The 17,317-nt window shown below is 37.8% G+C and overlaps 1 protein-coding gene across 1 annotated transcript in view; it reads right to left on the bottom strand.

Moving 5' to 3' along the window:
* Window positions 1–15,584: 15,584 nt before the first annotated feature.
* The window catches only part of LOC114296172 (casein kinase 1-like protein HD16), a 4,062-nt gene continuing 2,329 nt past the window's right edge, over window positions 15,585–17,317 (bottom strand). The window contains exons 8-9 of the mRNA XM_082897067.1: window positions 16,594–17,317; window positions 15,585–15,879 (exon numbers count right to left, since the gene is read on the bottom strand). The exon at window positions 16,594–17,317 is cut by the window's right edge and continues 152 nt beyond it. Of these exons, the coding sequence (XP_082753193.1) occupies window positions 17,278–17,317 (40 nt within the window). The 3' untranslated portion in view covers window positions 15,585–15,879; window positions 16,594–17,277. The remainder of the gene's footprint in view (window positions 15,880–16,593) is intronic.

The following is a 17,317-nucleotide window of genomic DNA, read 5'->3' as shown; positions in this document are numbered from 1 at the left end:
ATATTGAAAGATTTATATTTAAAATAAATTTTAATCACACAATCATTAAATGTATTATATTTCTGTGTGTGTAACTACCATTTTGGTTGTTGAATTGCTTGAAAATTAACAAGGCATGAGACGAGAGAGAAAGACATGAGACCCATTCCTCCCACATGGCATAGAAATCGTCCATGCACAAATCTTTTTGTATTCCTAAATATGAACAGACGCTAAGAAAATGTCTCATCAGCAGACTTGGTGGGTGTTGGCCACTTGGTCAAGTCTAGTGGAAAGCTGCACCCAACAAATCCAACTTCTTCAAGTAATTTTTTTTTCTTTTTCTTTTTCTTTTTTAACAAGAAAAAAATTAGGGTTGAAAAATTCAATCTTGCATTTCTCTTGTTTAAAGGTCTAGGCTTTAATTTATTTCGTCCATAAGACAAATTGAGATAAAATGATGAAAATATCCTTATATATATATATATATATATATATTAGTGGGTGGCCCACATAATACGTGTGTAATTCAATTAAGTAAACATAAAAACAAATAATAAAAAAATTAATATCATAATATGTATGTTGTCTATATGATAAGAGTGTTCTTAATGAAATCTAATATTTTAGGCTCAAATCTTGCTCACGCCTTTGAATAGTATTTTTTTATTTTAGGATAGAAAAATTTGTCACGTGGTAGAAAGAGAAGCCACCACACTATTAGATACAAAGTCATGCGCTCATATATATAATAGTACATATATATATATATATATATATCATATCCACAGCTGAAACACAAGTCACACCACTCTCTCTCCAAACCCTAATCCCCTTTCTCTTTTCAAACTCTCTCTTATTAGCCACCAGAATCGCCGCCGCCGCTCCAATTCCTCATCCACTATCATCTTCATGTTGCCAACCTCTCTCTCCTCAGATTCTTTGTTAGGAAATCATTATATTAGGAAGTCTACTTTTTTTCAATTACTATCTAAATCAATTTAGAAAGTCTAATCAATTTAGGAAGTCTAATTATATTAGGAAGTCTATGTTATTTTTCTTATATAAGAAAGCTTATTGTAATGGTTTTGAGGAAGAGATTTAATAATATTAAGAGTTTAGGTGGCTAATCCCCCAATTCAAAGGATTGTTTGTGGCTGATCCCTAATCAAATGATCAAATTCAGAGTCTAGGGCCCTATCATCTGGTATCAAAGCATTCGATCTTTGAACTTGCATCTCTTCCTATTCTGTCATTCATCATCATCAACATGAGTTGTTGCTCTTACTACTAGGATGAACGTGATGTCTACTAATATGCAATAGTTGATACGTGATAAACAAACCAATAATACCATTCTTCAAAATATCCAAATGATGTTGCAGAATGGGCAATGTGAAGCTCGCCTTCCCTAACCTGGCATCAATCTTAATCCACCTATACAACACGACGACGACAATCGACGTACTTGTCCAAATTTTCATGGTCGAACTCTCTGAGTTGATTTTCCAAAATTTAACGGTACTAATTCTGAAGGGTGGTTATTTCAGGCTGAACAATATCAAGAACTTAATGGTTTTTTAGATGCATAGATGGTTCCTTTGGTTGCAGGACACCTTCAAGGCCATGCTATTTCTTGGTATCGTTGAATTAAATAGTCCTTTGGGGTTTTGACTAGGCAGCAATTTTCTCGAGCCATATGCATTCGTTTTGGTTCTTGACAGCACATTGATCTGTGTAGTTCATTAGCCAAATTGTCTCAGATTAGCACTATTCATGAATTTATTACGGAGTTTGAGCGACTTGCTAATATGGTTTCAGGTTTGCTTGAGTTGCATCAAATTGGTATTTTTCTTTCTAGACTTCGTACCAACATAAGGGTTGGTGTTCGTCTGCTTCATCCAATGAGTCTAACCGAGACCTTTGAATTAGCACTTGGCCAAGAGGATGCAATTATAGCAACCATCACACATAATATGACCAAGACTATTTCTCGTCCATCTTCTTCATGGCCTTCTAACATATCTTATGTACCTAAACCCGTTAACCAATTGCCATCCTTACCTACTAGTGTTAAACGTTTATCATGGACTGAACAGAAGGAACGATGTTTTGCGATGAGATTTATAAGCCTAGTCATCGATGCCAAAAGCCACAATTATCTCTCTTGGAAGGCAAAGGTTGATGTTGAGGACTTTGAATATGAAACCGTAGTTGGTGGTGTCCCAGCACTCCCAACTTCTGAAATTTCATTACATGCTCCTATGGTGTCAACTCGACCTGAAACTATGCGCATCAGCGGCACACTAAAAAAATCAACCTATTACAATCCTCGTCGACTCTGGTTCCACACATAATTTTATCCTTTCTTCTATTGCTAAACAGTGTGGTTACTCTATTCAAAGGGACAAGTCTTTACGAGTCATTGTGGCTGGTGGTGGATTTTTAAATAGCTTGGGTAACTGTTCTGATGTTCAACTTAATTTACAAGGCTATATAGTTTCCACCGAATTTTTTCTTTTAGCTATTAGTGGCTATAAGGTGGTTTTGTGAGCACAATGGTTACGATCATTAGGCTTAATTGCTTGGGATTTCGCAATTTAACCATGAAATTTCAAATCGCTGATCAAGAGTTCACTTTGGTTGGTGATTGATGGGTCGTTTCACACACCAAAAATAAATACTAAACTATACCAAATTTTTTAGAATAATGGTAAGTCCAGGTATCAATCCACAGGGATAAACGAGAAATTAAACTAATTTAATTGCTAGATTCCTAAATTAATTTTGATTAAAAAGATTGATGGATATTATGACTAAATAAGAATTAAATGAAACTGAATAATTAAATTGACAATTAAAATTAGGGTTTGAGATATTAATTTTTGGGAAAAATCTTAGGGCAAAGAATTCACCACTAACCGTATAAATGAGATTTAACATCGGCCATTAATTGCAATCCAGTTTCAAATACTCAATATTTCACAACTACAAATTTGAAATATTGATCAAGAGGGTTGTTGCATTCAACGTACACGCACAAATCATCCTGAGTAGCACAAGGCGTTTGCTCTAAACTATGATAGCAACACGACCCGTTTCTCGTAACATGACTCGTCTTGTACTTTGAACACAAATACAAAGAAAACTAATGTATGGAAAGCATTAAACAATCACAGAGAGTAAAATACTTGAAGAGGTGAAAAGAACAATTATTATAAACTTCTAAAACGTCCATGCATTTGTTCAAACCGTTTCATAATCAAAGCTCAAGAAAAATCCCTTTACATGGCTAGGGTTTCATCAAAACCCTAGAAAAGAAGAGCCTAACCACTCATAGAGGAGTGGGAAGAGGTGGAAGAGATGTAAGAGGAAAAAGTCCCCATGAAAGTTCTCCTTGAAGCTTAAGGAAAAATCGTATTTTCAAAACCCTAGCCTCCCTTTTCTTAGAATAATTTTCGAACCCTCTTTTAGTCTCCTCTTTCTTCTTTTTTTCCCAACAAAAGAGCCTTATAATTTCACGCACACAACCCTAGGTGGGCCACTCGAGCGGTGGTGGGTCACACGTGCGGTGAGGTGGTTGGCTCGGAATTTTCGCTTCTCACCCGGAGAATCTGTTTTCGTGCCCTTTTTGATTGAATTTGCGTATTTCCTGCCAAATCTCTATAAGTGCACAAAATACATCATTTCCACCAAATAAATAAAATTGAAAGACTATAAATGTAACTTAAGCGACCTCAATATGGTACCTTTCGACCCACATCATAGCCCCTAACTTACATTTTGCTAGTCCTCAAGCAAACTAAAAGAAATAAGAGAAGTAAAATAACTCTAAGTCACTTTCGTAGGAATTATGATTGCATTTAGCATATGCAACAAGCCTTTTAACCACGAGGTTGCCCTAAGTGGACGAGTATAGTCTCGTGAGGGTTTCCAGAAATGATACCCACAAACATCAACAAATTCATATCTGCTCAATAACAATTAACCACACTACTTTACCTAACAATCAGCTTATGTGCCACTACAGTGTGATATTAAGACATGATTAGTCATTGAAGGCACAGTAGACTAGCATGAAGGAATCTATTAAGCCAAGACCATAATTCAGTTAATACAAAAGTAAAGTCTCCTGTACTTGTAAATGCTAGTAGACGCATCATCAATACCTTGGTATAAAGTGCAATCTCCATATTAGTTAACTGTCTACTATAATAGCCCAGTGTAACTCATAATGACACCCAACATATACAAAAAAAAAAAAAATTGTTGCAGCCAATATTCTCAAAAGTTTTTTTTTTTTTGAAAGACTATGCAATGTCCTGATCCATTAAGCTTTCTAATCAACCCATGCAACAAGTATTGGGCCAATGGCTCCCAAACTAGACAGTTTTAGGGCACTAGGTGTGAAGACACCCCTACGGGCTTAATAACTCGAGTTGAAAATGCTACGAATTCGAGCAAGTCATTCTTCTTATTTTTCCTTAAATGTGCAATGTCTAGGTCCTTTAAGCTTTCTAATTAACTCATGTAGCAATCCCAAACTAGACGGTTTTAGGACACTACATGTAAAGACACCCATACGGGCTTAATAACTCGAGTTAAAAAGGCTACGAACCCAAACAAGTCAAGTGTTGTGTTTTTTTTTATTTTTTTATTTTAGAATCTTGGCTACTCATTTATTCTTTTCTACAACCTTAGCCATTATCAATGATGTACACCTGAGATTATAATAGAGAGGTCACCACTATGATAGTGTGCTCATGTGAATCAAGATATGCTCACGACAAGTGTACTAGTACCACAAACACAAACAACTATACTAGTGCAAACATCACATGTGAGTATTTACCCAATAAACCCTTTTCATGCAAGTCTACTATGTTCCCTAATTAACATATGCTTATACCACTACCATACTGGCACAAAGTGAACATCAAGTGAAGTGGTGCAATCAAGTGTAACAAGTACAAACATAAATTATTTTTATAAATACCCTCACCCCCCAAACTGGAATACAACATTGTCTTCACTGTAAGCAATTGTACAGTAGATAATAAAACGAGTGAAAGAGGATCTTACCAGACGGTGGAGGTGCACATCCAGCGAGGCAAGGACAAACCAAACATACACACAGTTTGTTTTTTTGGTACTATACAGTATAAAAGGAAAAGAAAAAAAAATAAAAAAGAACAAAAATAAATAAAGAAATAAAACAAAGAAAATATACATATATCACTGATGTGGATCCGGTGGTGGTGAGAAATGTTGCTCAAATAGGGCATGCATCAACGTCCGAGTCTCGAAGGCCTCATCATAAACCCTAGCACCAAGCTAATCAAACCGTTGCTGGCTCCACTCCCAGTATGCGTAGAAGTCAGTTTATAAAGATGCAACCGATTGCTAATACCCATCAAATGTCATCTGCGAGTGATCCCAATATACCTAATAGTCTGCTTGGAGATCAACCACAGATTGCTGAATAACGGCTTAATTATCCAAAAAAGCCTGATATTGTGCCCACATCATACGGAATGACAGTGACGTTGGGGCTGGTGCGGCAGTGGCCTCTACCGGAACATCATTAGGATTGGTCGGGGCATCGAGGAGGAGTAATGGAGGCGGTAGGCGAGCAGTGGTTTGGCGCCAGTGGGTTTTACCATAAAGTGTGAGCAATGGAAGCTGAACCTCATTAGGTTCCAGTGGGTATGTCCCTTAGCCTTTTATAAGTACGGTGATGAGGTTGGTGAAAGAGAGGGCCCATGTAGAACCGCCTCGGGTGTTGCGCAGCTTGACTTCATTAATGATACGAAACATCTAGTTGAAGATCAAAATAGGGATGTCGACCCAAAATCCGAAGTCAAATCGGTGCAAGGCACGAAGAAAGTCCCCTCGCCACTCTTCTTTGTGGCCTAAAGGGATGACATTTTTTTTAAGAACCATATCAACGAAGAGGGGGCGACGTGGTAAGTTAGCCCGACAGATGCTCGTGCGGTTGTCATCATCCTACCACCCCTCATAAAATTCGGTCACCAATGCCTGGACTATGAGTTCCTGAGTGAACACCGAGAACTGCTCTTCATCGATAGTGTCCATAAAACAGTGGAGAACCTCGGCAATAGAAGCTAATGTGACCACTAACTCCACGTTGTCAACAAGGGAACAAAGAGCTCCTAGGGCCTCGTCACTGATGTATATGTTCTGATAGAAGACTTACACAATGCGAGGATACACCGGTTTAGTGACGGTGCAAATGCCCAGGAGGCCTCGGTCTTCAAGTTGTCAGACACTCCACGCGGTGGGTTGATGACGTCGGAAGAAGTCCACATCAAAGGATGTATCACAGGCAATTGGTTTGTTGGCCCAGCTGTTGGTTGGTACATCCCTAGCGGCAATGTTGGCATTGTAAGGCCGTTTAGGTGCTCGGCAGGATGATATAGCCATTCCTGCACCAAATAATACAACCAGCACAACAAAAAACATGGAACCATTATATTAGAACTCATCAAACATTGCATGCATGCACAAATCATGCAAATCCTCATTGCCATCACACTACTGGATATCTTTAATTTCCATTTTTTTTAAATTTTTTTTTATATACTACAAAAAATTAACGTACACTAAGTTAGCATGAGACAAACTTACAAACACACATATGAAATACATTGAATAAATAAATAAGAAATAATCTAAGTTAGTAGAAGAGAATAAAATAAAATAAGATAAAAATTCAGAAAATAAAAATAAAAATAAAATAAAATAAAATAAAAACTAAACCACTAAACAATTAAACTAATAATTAAATCACAAAACAAAAATAAAACAAAATCACTAACTAAACGATTAAAACAAAAATAAAAACAAAATCACTAACTAAACGATTAAAACAAAAATAAAAACAATCTACTAACCAATTAAACTAACAAGAACCACTAACTAAACAATTAAACTAAACAACTACATTAGATAAAAATAGGCTACAATAAGGTAAATTATTATTATTATTATGGATTTTTTTATTTTTTATTTTTTTTTGCGTTTGGACCGCATGTGCGCCGGAGATGATCGCATGTGCGGTGGATCTGTTGGTGCACACCCAGTTTAGATTTTTTTTTTTGTGTGTGTGTGTGTGGTGTGGTTGTTGCTGTGGTTGTATATGAGGATGACAATGAGGAACAAGACGAGGAATGAACCTCAAAAACAACCATAAAACTATTAGATTACAAGTGAAAACTAAGAAATTTAAACAAAAAGAGGGTGATTACCTTAAAAAAAAATATATAAGAAGTAGAGAAAAGAAGAAGATGATGTAGATCCGCCAGAAAAAATGACTGCCGGAAGGTTGCTGACGGTGATGCACCGGTGAGAGGGTGATGGTGTGTGAAAGTTGAAAGAAGAAGGAAGAAGAAGTTGGTGATGGTAGGGTTGGGTGGAGTTTGTGGGGTTGAGAGAGAGAGGTAAGAAGAAGATGAGAGGTAGAGAGATAGTGTGTTGGGGAAAGTGATGGTCAAAAGAGGGTCTAGGGTTTGAAATATGAGTGGTTTTTTTTGTTTTTGTTTTTGGTGAAGAAATAAAAAAAAATTAAGTAAAAAACAATAAATAAATAAATTAATTAAAAACTGCAGGTTTTCTTTTATTTATTTATTACTATTATTTTTCATTTTTCATTTTTTATTTTTTTTTGTTAAGAGAAATAAAGAAAGTAAAAATTAAATAAATAAATAAAAAGTAAATAAAGAAACTACACAAATTTTTTTCTTTCTTTTTAAATAATAAAAAAATAAGTACATAAAAATAAATAAACAAATAAAATTTGAAAGTATATATATATATATTTTTTCCTGGGCCACTTGTGCACTCATTTAGGCCACACGAGCGCTGATTTATTGGCCACTTGTGTGGCGAAATTGGGCCGCTCTTGCAGCACTTGCGCAGAATGCTTTTGGGCCTAGGACGCTCATGCAGCCTGGGCCTTCACTTGTGCGGTGCATTTCTTTTTCTTTTCTTTTGGGAATGGACCGCTCGTACACCCATTTGGGCCACACGAGCGCTGATTTTTGGGCCGATCCAGCAGCAGAATTAGGCCGCTTGTGCGGCGCTTGAGTAGTAGGCTTTTGGGCTGGCCCGCTCGTGCGGTGCATTTATTTTCTTTTCTTTTTTTTTTTGGGAATGCACCGCTCGTGTGCACCTATGCTTGGTCTCTCGTCACGTGCGCCAGTTTGGGCCGCACGTGCGGTCTGTTGTAAATTTATTTATTTATTTTTTTAAACAAGTACAACCTAATTTTTTTAAATAAAACCCAATCTCAATCCAAATAAAAAAAAAATTTAACCATTTCTAACTTCAACGCAAATCTGAAATAAAAAAATAAAAATAAATAGAACATCGAAAGCATCGAAAGGCGCAACAAAGGTATAATCTTCACGCAAAAATCACAGGTACTACTTTTTTCCTTAACAGTGTTTGTAACTTTTCCTATTCTCCAACAGGGTGACAGACTAGGTTGATTCAGTATCCAGAATCGAGACACATAAAGCTAACTCAACCTATGGGGCTGCCATACAGAGTTCAAGCTGGGGTGGTTTTGAAGCAATCTCCATACCCCTGGGTATTTAAACTAGACTTTAGTCTAAGAAATTCCAAACTTTTGCATTTTAGGCTTTGCCATTCAAACTCTAGTTTCCACTGTCTAAGTTAGTCTCCTAGGAACTCACTACAAATACAGTTAGGTGGCTATACCAAACCGTTAGATGTTGTTCGGGAACGACAAACACCAAATGAATTATACCTTTAGAGGATTTAAAGTCTCCTAGAATCAAAGTAAGTACTATGGAAAATATATTTGGTCCGTCAAGTGGATAACCTCAATCATCTCCCCTTTCTCAATACCATCTACAAAGTGTTTCAATCTTTGGCCATTGACCTCGAAGGTCGTACCATCTTGTGAATTTTTAATTTCAACCGCCCCATGCGGAAATACTACAATAACCTCATATGGGCCATCCCACCGAGACCTGAGTTTACTTGGGAACAACCGCAATTTAGCATTGAACAGCCACACTTTTTGGTTAGACTCGAAAGACTTACGAGAAATATGTTTATCATGAAATGTCTTAGTCCTAGCGTTGTAAATTTGGAGCTCTTATATGCATCATTGCAGAGCTCCTCTAACTCCTTAAGTTGGAGTTTCCGGTGGTCACTGGCTTTGGCCATATCAAAATTGAACTTCCTAGTGGCCCACAAAACCTAGTGGTCTAACTCAACAGGGAGATGACACGATTTTCCAAACACAATCCTATATGGAGACATCCCGATGGGTGTCTTATATGCAGTGCGATAGGCCCAAAGTGCATCAACCAACCTTGTGGACCAATCTTTCCTTTCGGGCCTCACAGTTTTCTCGAGGATATGTTTAACCTCCCTATTAGACACCTCTACTTAACCACTAGTCTAGGTATGGTAGGGAGTACCAACTTTGTGAGTGATCGTATTTTGCGCACCAATTCCTCGAAGAATCGATTGTAAAAATGCTTGCCACTGTCACTAATTATGGCACGTGGGAACCCAAAATGACAGAAAATGGTCTCATAAAGGAATTTAACTACAACTTTGTGGTCATTCGTTCTGGTGGCCATTGCTTCCACCCACTTGGAAACATAGTCCACAGCCACCAAAATGTATTCAAATCCAAAAGATGGTGGAAAGGGACCCATACAGTCGATGCCCTAAACATAAAAAATCTTAACAATCAAAATAGGGGTCATCGGCATCATATCTCATCGTGACATAGAGCCCACGGGTTGACAACGCTCACAAGCTCTACAGAAGTTATGGGCATCTTTGAAGATAGAGGGCTAGTAAAACCTACATTGTAAGACCTTGGCGGTCGTTTTTTATCCACTGAAATGGCCGCCACATGCATGAGAGTGACAAAAGGTGAGAATACTATGCGTTTCACTCTCAGGCACCAACGCCGAATCACTTGATCTGGACAATACTTGAACAATTCCGGGTCTTCCCAAAAATAGTGCTTGCCTTGTGAGAAAAGTCGGTCTTTGTCTTGCTTAGACCAAGTTTTCAGAATTTGACCAACTGCCAAGTAATTCACTATGTGAGCAAACCATAGGAGGGTCACGTGTGATACCGCAAGAAGTTGCTCGTCAAGAAATGAGTCATGCAAGGCTAAGGGATCACTCGTGTGCTCAATAAAGATACGAGATAGATAATCAGCAACTACATTCTCGAATCCCTTCTTGTCCCAAATTTCTAGGTCAAACTCCTGAAGGAGTAGAATCCACCTAATCAACCTAGGTTTAGTCTCTGTTTTGGACAATAAGTACCGCAAAGCAGCATGGTTAGTGAACACAATGACTTTAAACCCTAGGAAGTAAGATCAAAACTTATTACGTGGAATGACAACAGCTAGTAACTCTTTCTCAATGGTAGTGTAGTTTAATTGAGCATCATAAAGAGTACGACTAGCGTAGGATATAACATAGGGCACTTTATTTACCCTTTGGCCCAAGACAATGCCGAGGGCATAATCAGATGCATCGTACACAAGGTTCTGAAAAGCGGTTGCGGTCGCCGTAACGGTAGGGATGGCGTGGTTGCGGTTGTGGTTGCGGGGCGTAAGGCCGTAGCATAATGGTTGTGGTAACCGGAACCTTGAATTTTTTTATTTTTCACACAATTTGAAAAAAACTTACCGATACGCATATTTTTTTTCCATGATCATATTTATTGGGTTTGAAATAAATATTGATCAATTTTTATAAATTTTTAAGTATGATCCAATATATTTCATATTTTTAAATCACTATAAACTGAGTTTTTTACATTTTATTTTAATAATTAATGACTTTATATTATACAAAAAATCAATCACTAACTATTATATACAAGATAAATAATGGCAAAAGTAAGAGAATAAATAAGAGCCTATATATATATATATATATATATACATATTTTAACCAAGCCAAATAGATAATGACCACACTTATTATTATTATTATCAAACAATATATAGATACACACACACAAACAAAATGGTTGAGTGATAGCAACTGAATAGAATAGCAGGTCTTACAGCTTCAACAAATCAATAACATGTTCTTCATCTTCCTTCTTCTCTCTTTCTATCTCTTGCTCCTCCATCTTCTCTCTTTATCTTCCCTTTTCTCTCTATCCTTTTTTCCTCATTTTTAGCTTCTTTTTTTTTTTGTGTGTTTTTTCGAACGAAGCAGTTCGGAACCGTTATGTAACAGTGCATAACAGGTCGTTACGGCTGTTATGGCACCGTTACGACCGCTACAGCAGCCGTTACGGCCAACACACTTGTGAATCTCAAATCACACTGCAAAAGCAGCCGTAACGGGTGGCGGTAACCACCACAACCGTTACATAACGGCGTTACGTAACGGTTGCAGCCGTATTTTAAAACCTTGATCGCACATGATTTCAAAAAGAAGGGACCACTCAAGAGATTGGATGATAAGGACAGAAGAAAGAGCCGCTTGCAGTGTTTTACAGGCTTTAAGGCATGCGTCGTCAAAGAAAAAAGGCGCGTCCTTAGCAAGTAAACTACACAAAGGACGAGATATTTTACTAAAATCTTTGATGAATTGACGGCAAAAACCTGCGTGCCCTAGGAAAGACCTAACTTGATGCACAAAATTGAGTGGAGGAAGGCCTGCAATGAGGTCAACCTTAGCTCTGTCAACCTCTATATCTCGAGAGGACACAATGTATTCCAACACTATACCCTCCTGAACCATAAAATGGCTTTTCTCCCAACTCAAAACTAGGTTTGTCTCCACACATCGAGTAAGTACTTTAGTTAAACTCTGGAGACACTCCTCAAAAGACGGCCCAAACACGGAGAAGTCATCCATGAAGACCTCTAAGAATTTCTCCACCATATCAGAGAAGATAGCCATCATGTACCGTTGAAAAGTCACTGGTGCATTGCAAAGCCCAAAGGGCATTTGGAGATAGGCAAAAGTGCTAAAAGGACATATGAATGTGGTATTTTCTTGGTCAGCGGGGCACACTGGGACTTGATTATACCCCGAGTAACCATCAAGAAAACAATAAAAATACTGCCCCGCTAACCTCTCAAGAATTTAATCAATAAATGGCAAAGAAAAATGGTCCTTCCTAGTTATAGAATTCAATCGCCTGTAATCAATGCACACTCGCCACCTAGTAGTGGTTCGTGCGTGGACTAACTTTCCTCGCTCATTCTCAACAACAGTGATACCCGATTTCTTGGGCACCACTTGAGTGGGACTCACCGACTTACTATCCGAGATGAGGTATATAATACCCGTATCCAACAATTTTAATACCTCTTTTTTCACCACCTCTTTCATATTGGGATTAAGCCTCCGTTACATTTCACGAGAAGTTTTAGTGTCCTCTTCTAAATGTATATAATGCATGCACACGGAGGGATCTATCCCTCGCAAATTAGTCACCGACCACCCTATAACACTCCGATGTGCCACGAGAACACTCATTGCTCTGCAGTTAAGTCAGATGCAATGATGATAGGTAAAGTATCCTTTGGCCCCTAAAAATGCATACTTGAGTATGGCCAGGAGTGGCTTCAACTCAAGTGTAGGTGGTGTGACTAGAGATGATATGACAGGCTCTCTAGACAGAGAAGGAAGGGACTCAAACCAGGCTTTACATGGAGGAAAATCCAGTATAGAAGAAGAATTAAGTAAGGCATTCACCTCCTTCACTGACCCATCAATATCAAAAATTTTAAACCCAAAATGAGCTAAACAAGCCTCTAAAGGGTCCTCGACAAGAATAAAGGATAAAGCCTCCTCCACAATTCCATCTACAACATCCACAAATAAACACTCCTCTATCTCATGGGGTTATTGGGATGCTTGAAAAACATTGAGTTTCATTTGCATATTCCCAAATGAAACTTTCATAACCCTGGTACGACAATTTATGCATGCATTGGTTGTAGCCAAGAAAGGTCGACCTAATATCACCGAGATTGGCTTCCTAGAGCTGGTTACCGGTTCCATATCTAAGACCAAAAAGTCAACAGGAAAATAAAACCTATCGACCTTTACTAGCATATCCTCAATCATGCCACGTGGCACTTTGAGGGACCGGTCAACCAACTGGAGAGTAACAGTAATGGGCTTCAACTCGCCAAGTCTAAATTCCTCGTACACAGAGTACGACAACAAATTAACATTAGCCCCTAAATCTAACAAGGCCCTATCAATGAAATGATCCCCTATAATGCATGCAATGGTTGGGGCCCCAGGGTCTTTAGGCTTGTGGGGTGTGTCATTCAATAAAATGGAGCTTACTTACTTCGTGAGTATGACCTTTTGGGACATGTGTGTCCTAGATTTATGTTTTTGTGTACAAAGGTCCTTCAAAAATTTAGCATAGGAGGGTACTTACTTAATCGCCTCCAATAAAGGGAGGTTGATTTTAACTTGTTTAAAAACCTTCATCATCGCTTCCATAGATGCCACCTTCTTATTGAAAGGGGACGATGTTTCAAGGCATTAGGGAAAGGGTGCCTTAGGCACATATGGTGCATTGGGCTCATATGAAGTGCTAAGGGCTAAGTCATCCCCCTTAGGTGTTTCTTCCTCACTGTTGCTCTCTTTGGGTTGACCACCGTCATCACCCTTCTTAGCCTTAGTTGCATCAGACGCAACCGACTAAGGCTCTAACTCTCTCCCACTTCTTAAAGTAATCACCGTTTGCACCTGCTTATTGTGCCTTCCATTCCCACCTAACCGCTCTGCCTCATATTGACCTTAGGGTTGGCCACAGTCTGACTCGGTAATTTTCCCTCCTCTCTCTATTCATGTTATTAGCCATTAGACCCAATTGGGCCTCTAGCTTGGCAATGGAGTGAGTATGGGAGTGAACTACTAGTGCTAACCCCTTAAGTTCTGAGAGAACTTCTAACACCTGAGTCTCAAACGCCGGGTTGCCTTGAGGAACAAGAAGGGGTTATGGTTGTCAGTAAGGTTGTGGAGGTCGATAAGGTTGTGGTGGCCGGTAGGAAGATTGGTTGGCAAAATTATTAAAATTCTGCCTTGGTAGTGGAGGATTGTACGAAGTGCCTTGTAAAGGGGGTCTCCATGAAAAATTAGGGTGATTTCTCTATTCCAGATTATATGTATTGGAATATGGGTCATTACCCGGGTTGGAGAATCCTTGAGCCACATTCACATGCTCTTGGACTAACTCCAGAAATTGTGATGCTGAAGGGCACTCACTCAAGTCATGAGCAGGGCTCGCACATATAGCACATGCGTGCCTGAAATTTTAAGGCTCTTCTGTTGGGAATAAAAGGAAAAAGAGGAGACTGAAAGAGGGTTCAAAAATTGTTCTAAGGAAAGGGAGGCTAGGGTTTTGAAAATGTGATTTTTCCTCAAGCTTCAAGGAGAACTTTCATGGGGCCTTCTTCCTCTTCCATCTTTTCCACCTCTTCCTACTTAAGAGTCCTTTCTAGTTCAAGGTCCAAATTCCACAATTTAGAACGACAAGAACGGCGCTCGTGCATACACTATTCACACACACACAAAAAGTTCTAACTCTGTACACTAGGCTATGAAAGCAAAAATACCAAAGAAGAGAATACACACAACAATTTAACGAAAACGCTTTACTTGTCTTGCGGATGCTTGACGTATAGACATTATCCCCAATTTCCACTCAAGCTCTCTAGTTGTAGCACTTTGGTGCTTTGCTTGCGAGTATTTGCTTTTGTTTTTTTTAAGCACTTTGGTGTTGCGGTTTGTTTTTAAAGCTCAGTTGCGCTCTGCTTGCACTTCGGTGATAGCTCTACTTGCAAACATTCTGCACACTTAGCAACACAAAAATATAAAATCCTAAACTAAAAATTAAAATAGGAATGTAACTTTAAATTATTCAATTTCACCATAAGTCCCTGGCAACCACTACAAGAATTAACACATTTGCCGACCAAAAAATTGGTCGGCAAAAGTGTAATTTTTGGTCGGCAAAACATATTCCCGACCAATTTTTTTGGTCGCCAAGTTGGTCGGCAATTGAGGGTCGCGGAAAGTAATTAGCGACTAAAAAGATTTTTAGTCGGCAAAACATTCTATTTGGCGACTAAATTGTTGGTCGCTAAACATATAATTATTGCGACTAACCTATTTAGTCGCGAAAAGACTTTGGTCGGCAAAAATTACATTCAATGACCATACATGTTAGTCGCTAATTTGGTCGGCAAAAATTATTTTCAACGACCAACAAAATTGGTCGGCAAAAATTACATTTCACGACCAAAACTTCTTCGTCGCTAAATATATTTTTTCTACGACCAAAAAATCTGGTCGCCATTTGTTACTTTTCGCAACCAAAACTTTTGGTCGGCAAAAGTGAGATTCCACGACCAAGAACTGTTTTGGTCGGCAATAGATGTATTTTTTGCGGCCAAAACTCTTGGTCGACAATTATCATTTTTTTCAAAAAAAATTATTTATTTGTCGCGACTAATAAATTGGTCGCCAAAAGCAAGAAAACAATACACCTGTAATTCCTAATAATTCATTCAATCCATAATAAACCTATAATTTTAAAGCATCATTCAAATCAACTGAATCATTAACATTCGACAAAATACATAATTCATTAACATTCGACACAATACAACTATTCTAAGTTTTCATTCACAAGTCACATCCATCTAGCATAACAATTTGAAACATAACTATTTGTTATCCATGCGCAGCTATCAACAAAAAAAAACTACTAATATTTGTTATCCATACACATCCATCCAAAAATATTTAATCCTCCCAAAAATACTTATACTGCCAAGTAGTCTTATACAATTTAGCTCCGTGCACGAGATCATCCATCATCCATCTATACCAAAGAAAATGAGAAATAATGTTAGGTTTGTTTTTAATGACAATATTTGAAATGCGTAATTAAATTATCAATTTCAGAGAATCGTAAGTTCAAATCAAAATTTCTAACTCATTTGCAGGTAATTAAATTATCAATTTCAGAGTATAAGCTGCTAATTACAAATTTAAAATGGGTATTAACAGATTGGACAATGAGACTCATGTTTACACAGAGAAAAGTGCAAGGTTCATATATGGTCATGGCAAACACAATCAAGCTTGACAAGCACAGATAGACATAGAAGACTACTACAGTGTTGAAAACAATCTTTCTCTTATTTATGGTTTTCTCTGTTTTTTCATTTCTTTTCTTTTCTTTTTCTTTGTTTATGGTTTATTTGTTTCTCCTTATGTAGTTACTTCAAAGGAATGATCCTGAAAAGTTTGTGAACCCCGAAATCGACCCTCCTAAGGGTGTTCTATGTTATGGTCCACCTGGTACCGGTAAGACACTTTTAGCTAGAGCTGTGGCTAATAGAACTTATGCGTATTTCATCCATGTTATTGGAAGTGAACTTGTTAAGAAATATGTTGGGGAGGGTGCCCGTCTGGTTCGTGAAATAAAAATAAAAATAAAAAATAAAATAAAATTGTCAGCAGAAATATTTTGCTAGGAAAATAAATTGCAAGGCAAATTATGATTTTGATAAAATGATAATATGAGATGCACCTTGTGCAGAAAACAGGGTGAAAGTTCATAAATTTGCGCGGTGAAACCAGTGCCTGCATCCATGATTAACGCCCACAAATTTTGACAAGTAACGCTACTGATATATAATCCATCTACATTTCCTTTCTCGATGTGCTGCACTAGCCTTGCATCTGCCACATTGTAGTGATCCCTAAAACCACATATCAACACCCGCAATCTCATATTTTCAACATTATCCTTATTTTCCCAAACATTCAGATAAAACAGATGAGACTAGAACAGGAGACAGGATAAGAGGAATAGATAAAAGTAGCACACCAAAATAGAGGGTACATGAAAAATTATATAATAGCCAGAATGCCAAAAATGGTTTGAAAAAAATAAATAAATAAACATAAAAAAACAAAAAAAAAAAATAGGCGGTGTTTGGGAAAGATTTTTTTTGGTTTTTTTCACTAAAAGACAAATTGGTTACAAAACCAAAAAAAAACAAATCCAAACAAAATATCACACTAAACCACATCATCATTTCACTTTTTCTCTCACAAACATTACATCCAGCCACAACAAAACCCAACTATCTTCCCAAACACAAAAAAAAATTTCTCCAATAATATCCTACAACTAAAAAAACCCACTTCCCAAACACCCACATAATCACACTAACCATAGTAGAACTTTGCGACTTAGCCTGCATCAATTTCAGTTAACCAAGATAGCGAGCAGCACAAGGCTTGAAACA

This window comes from Camellia sinensis, chromosome 12 (genome assembly GCF_055761805.1).
Source record: "Camellia sinensis isolate YWXY chromosome 12, ASM5576180v1, whole genome shotgun sequence".
Classification (NCBI taxonomy): domain Eukaryota; kingdom Viridiplantae; phylum Streptophyta; class Magnoliopsida; order Ericales; family Theaceae; genus Camellia; species Camellia sinensis.
Note: the sequence above shows the minus strand (reverse complement) of the source record. Positions and strands in the feature narration are given on the sequence as shown.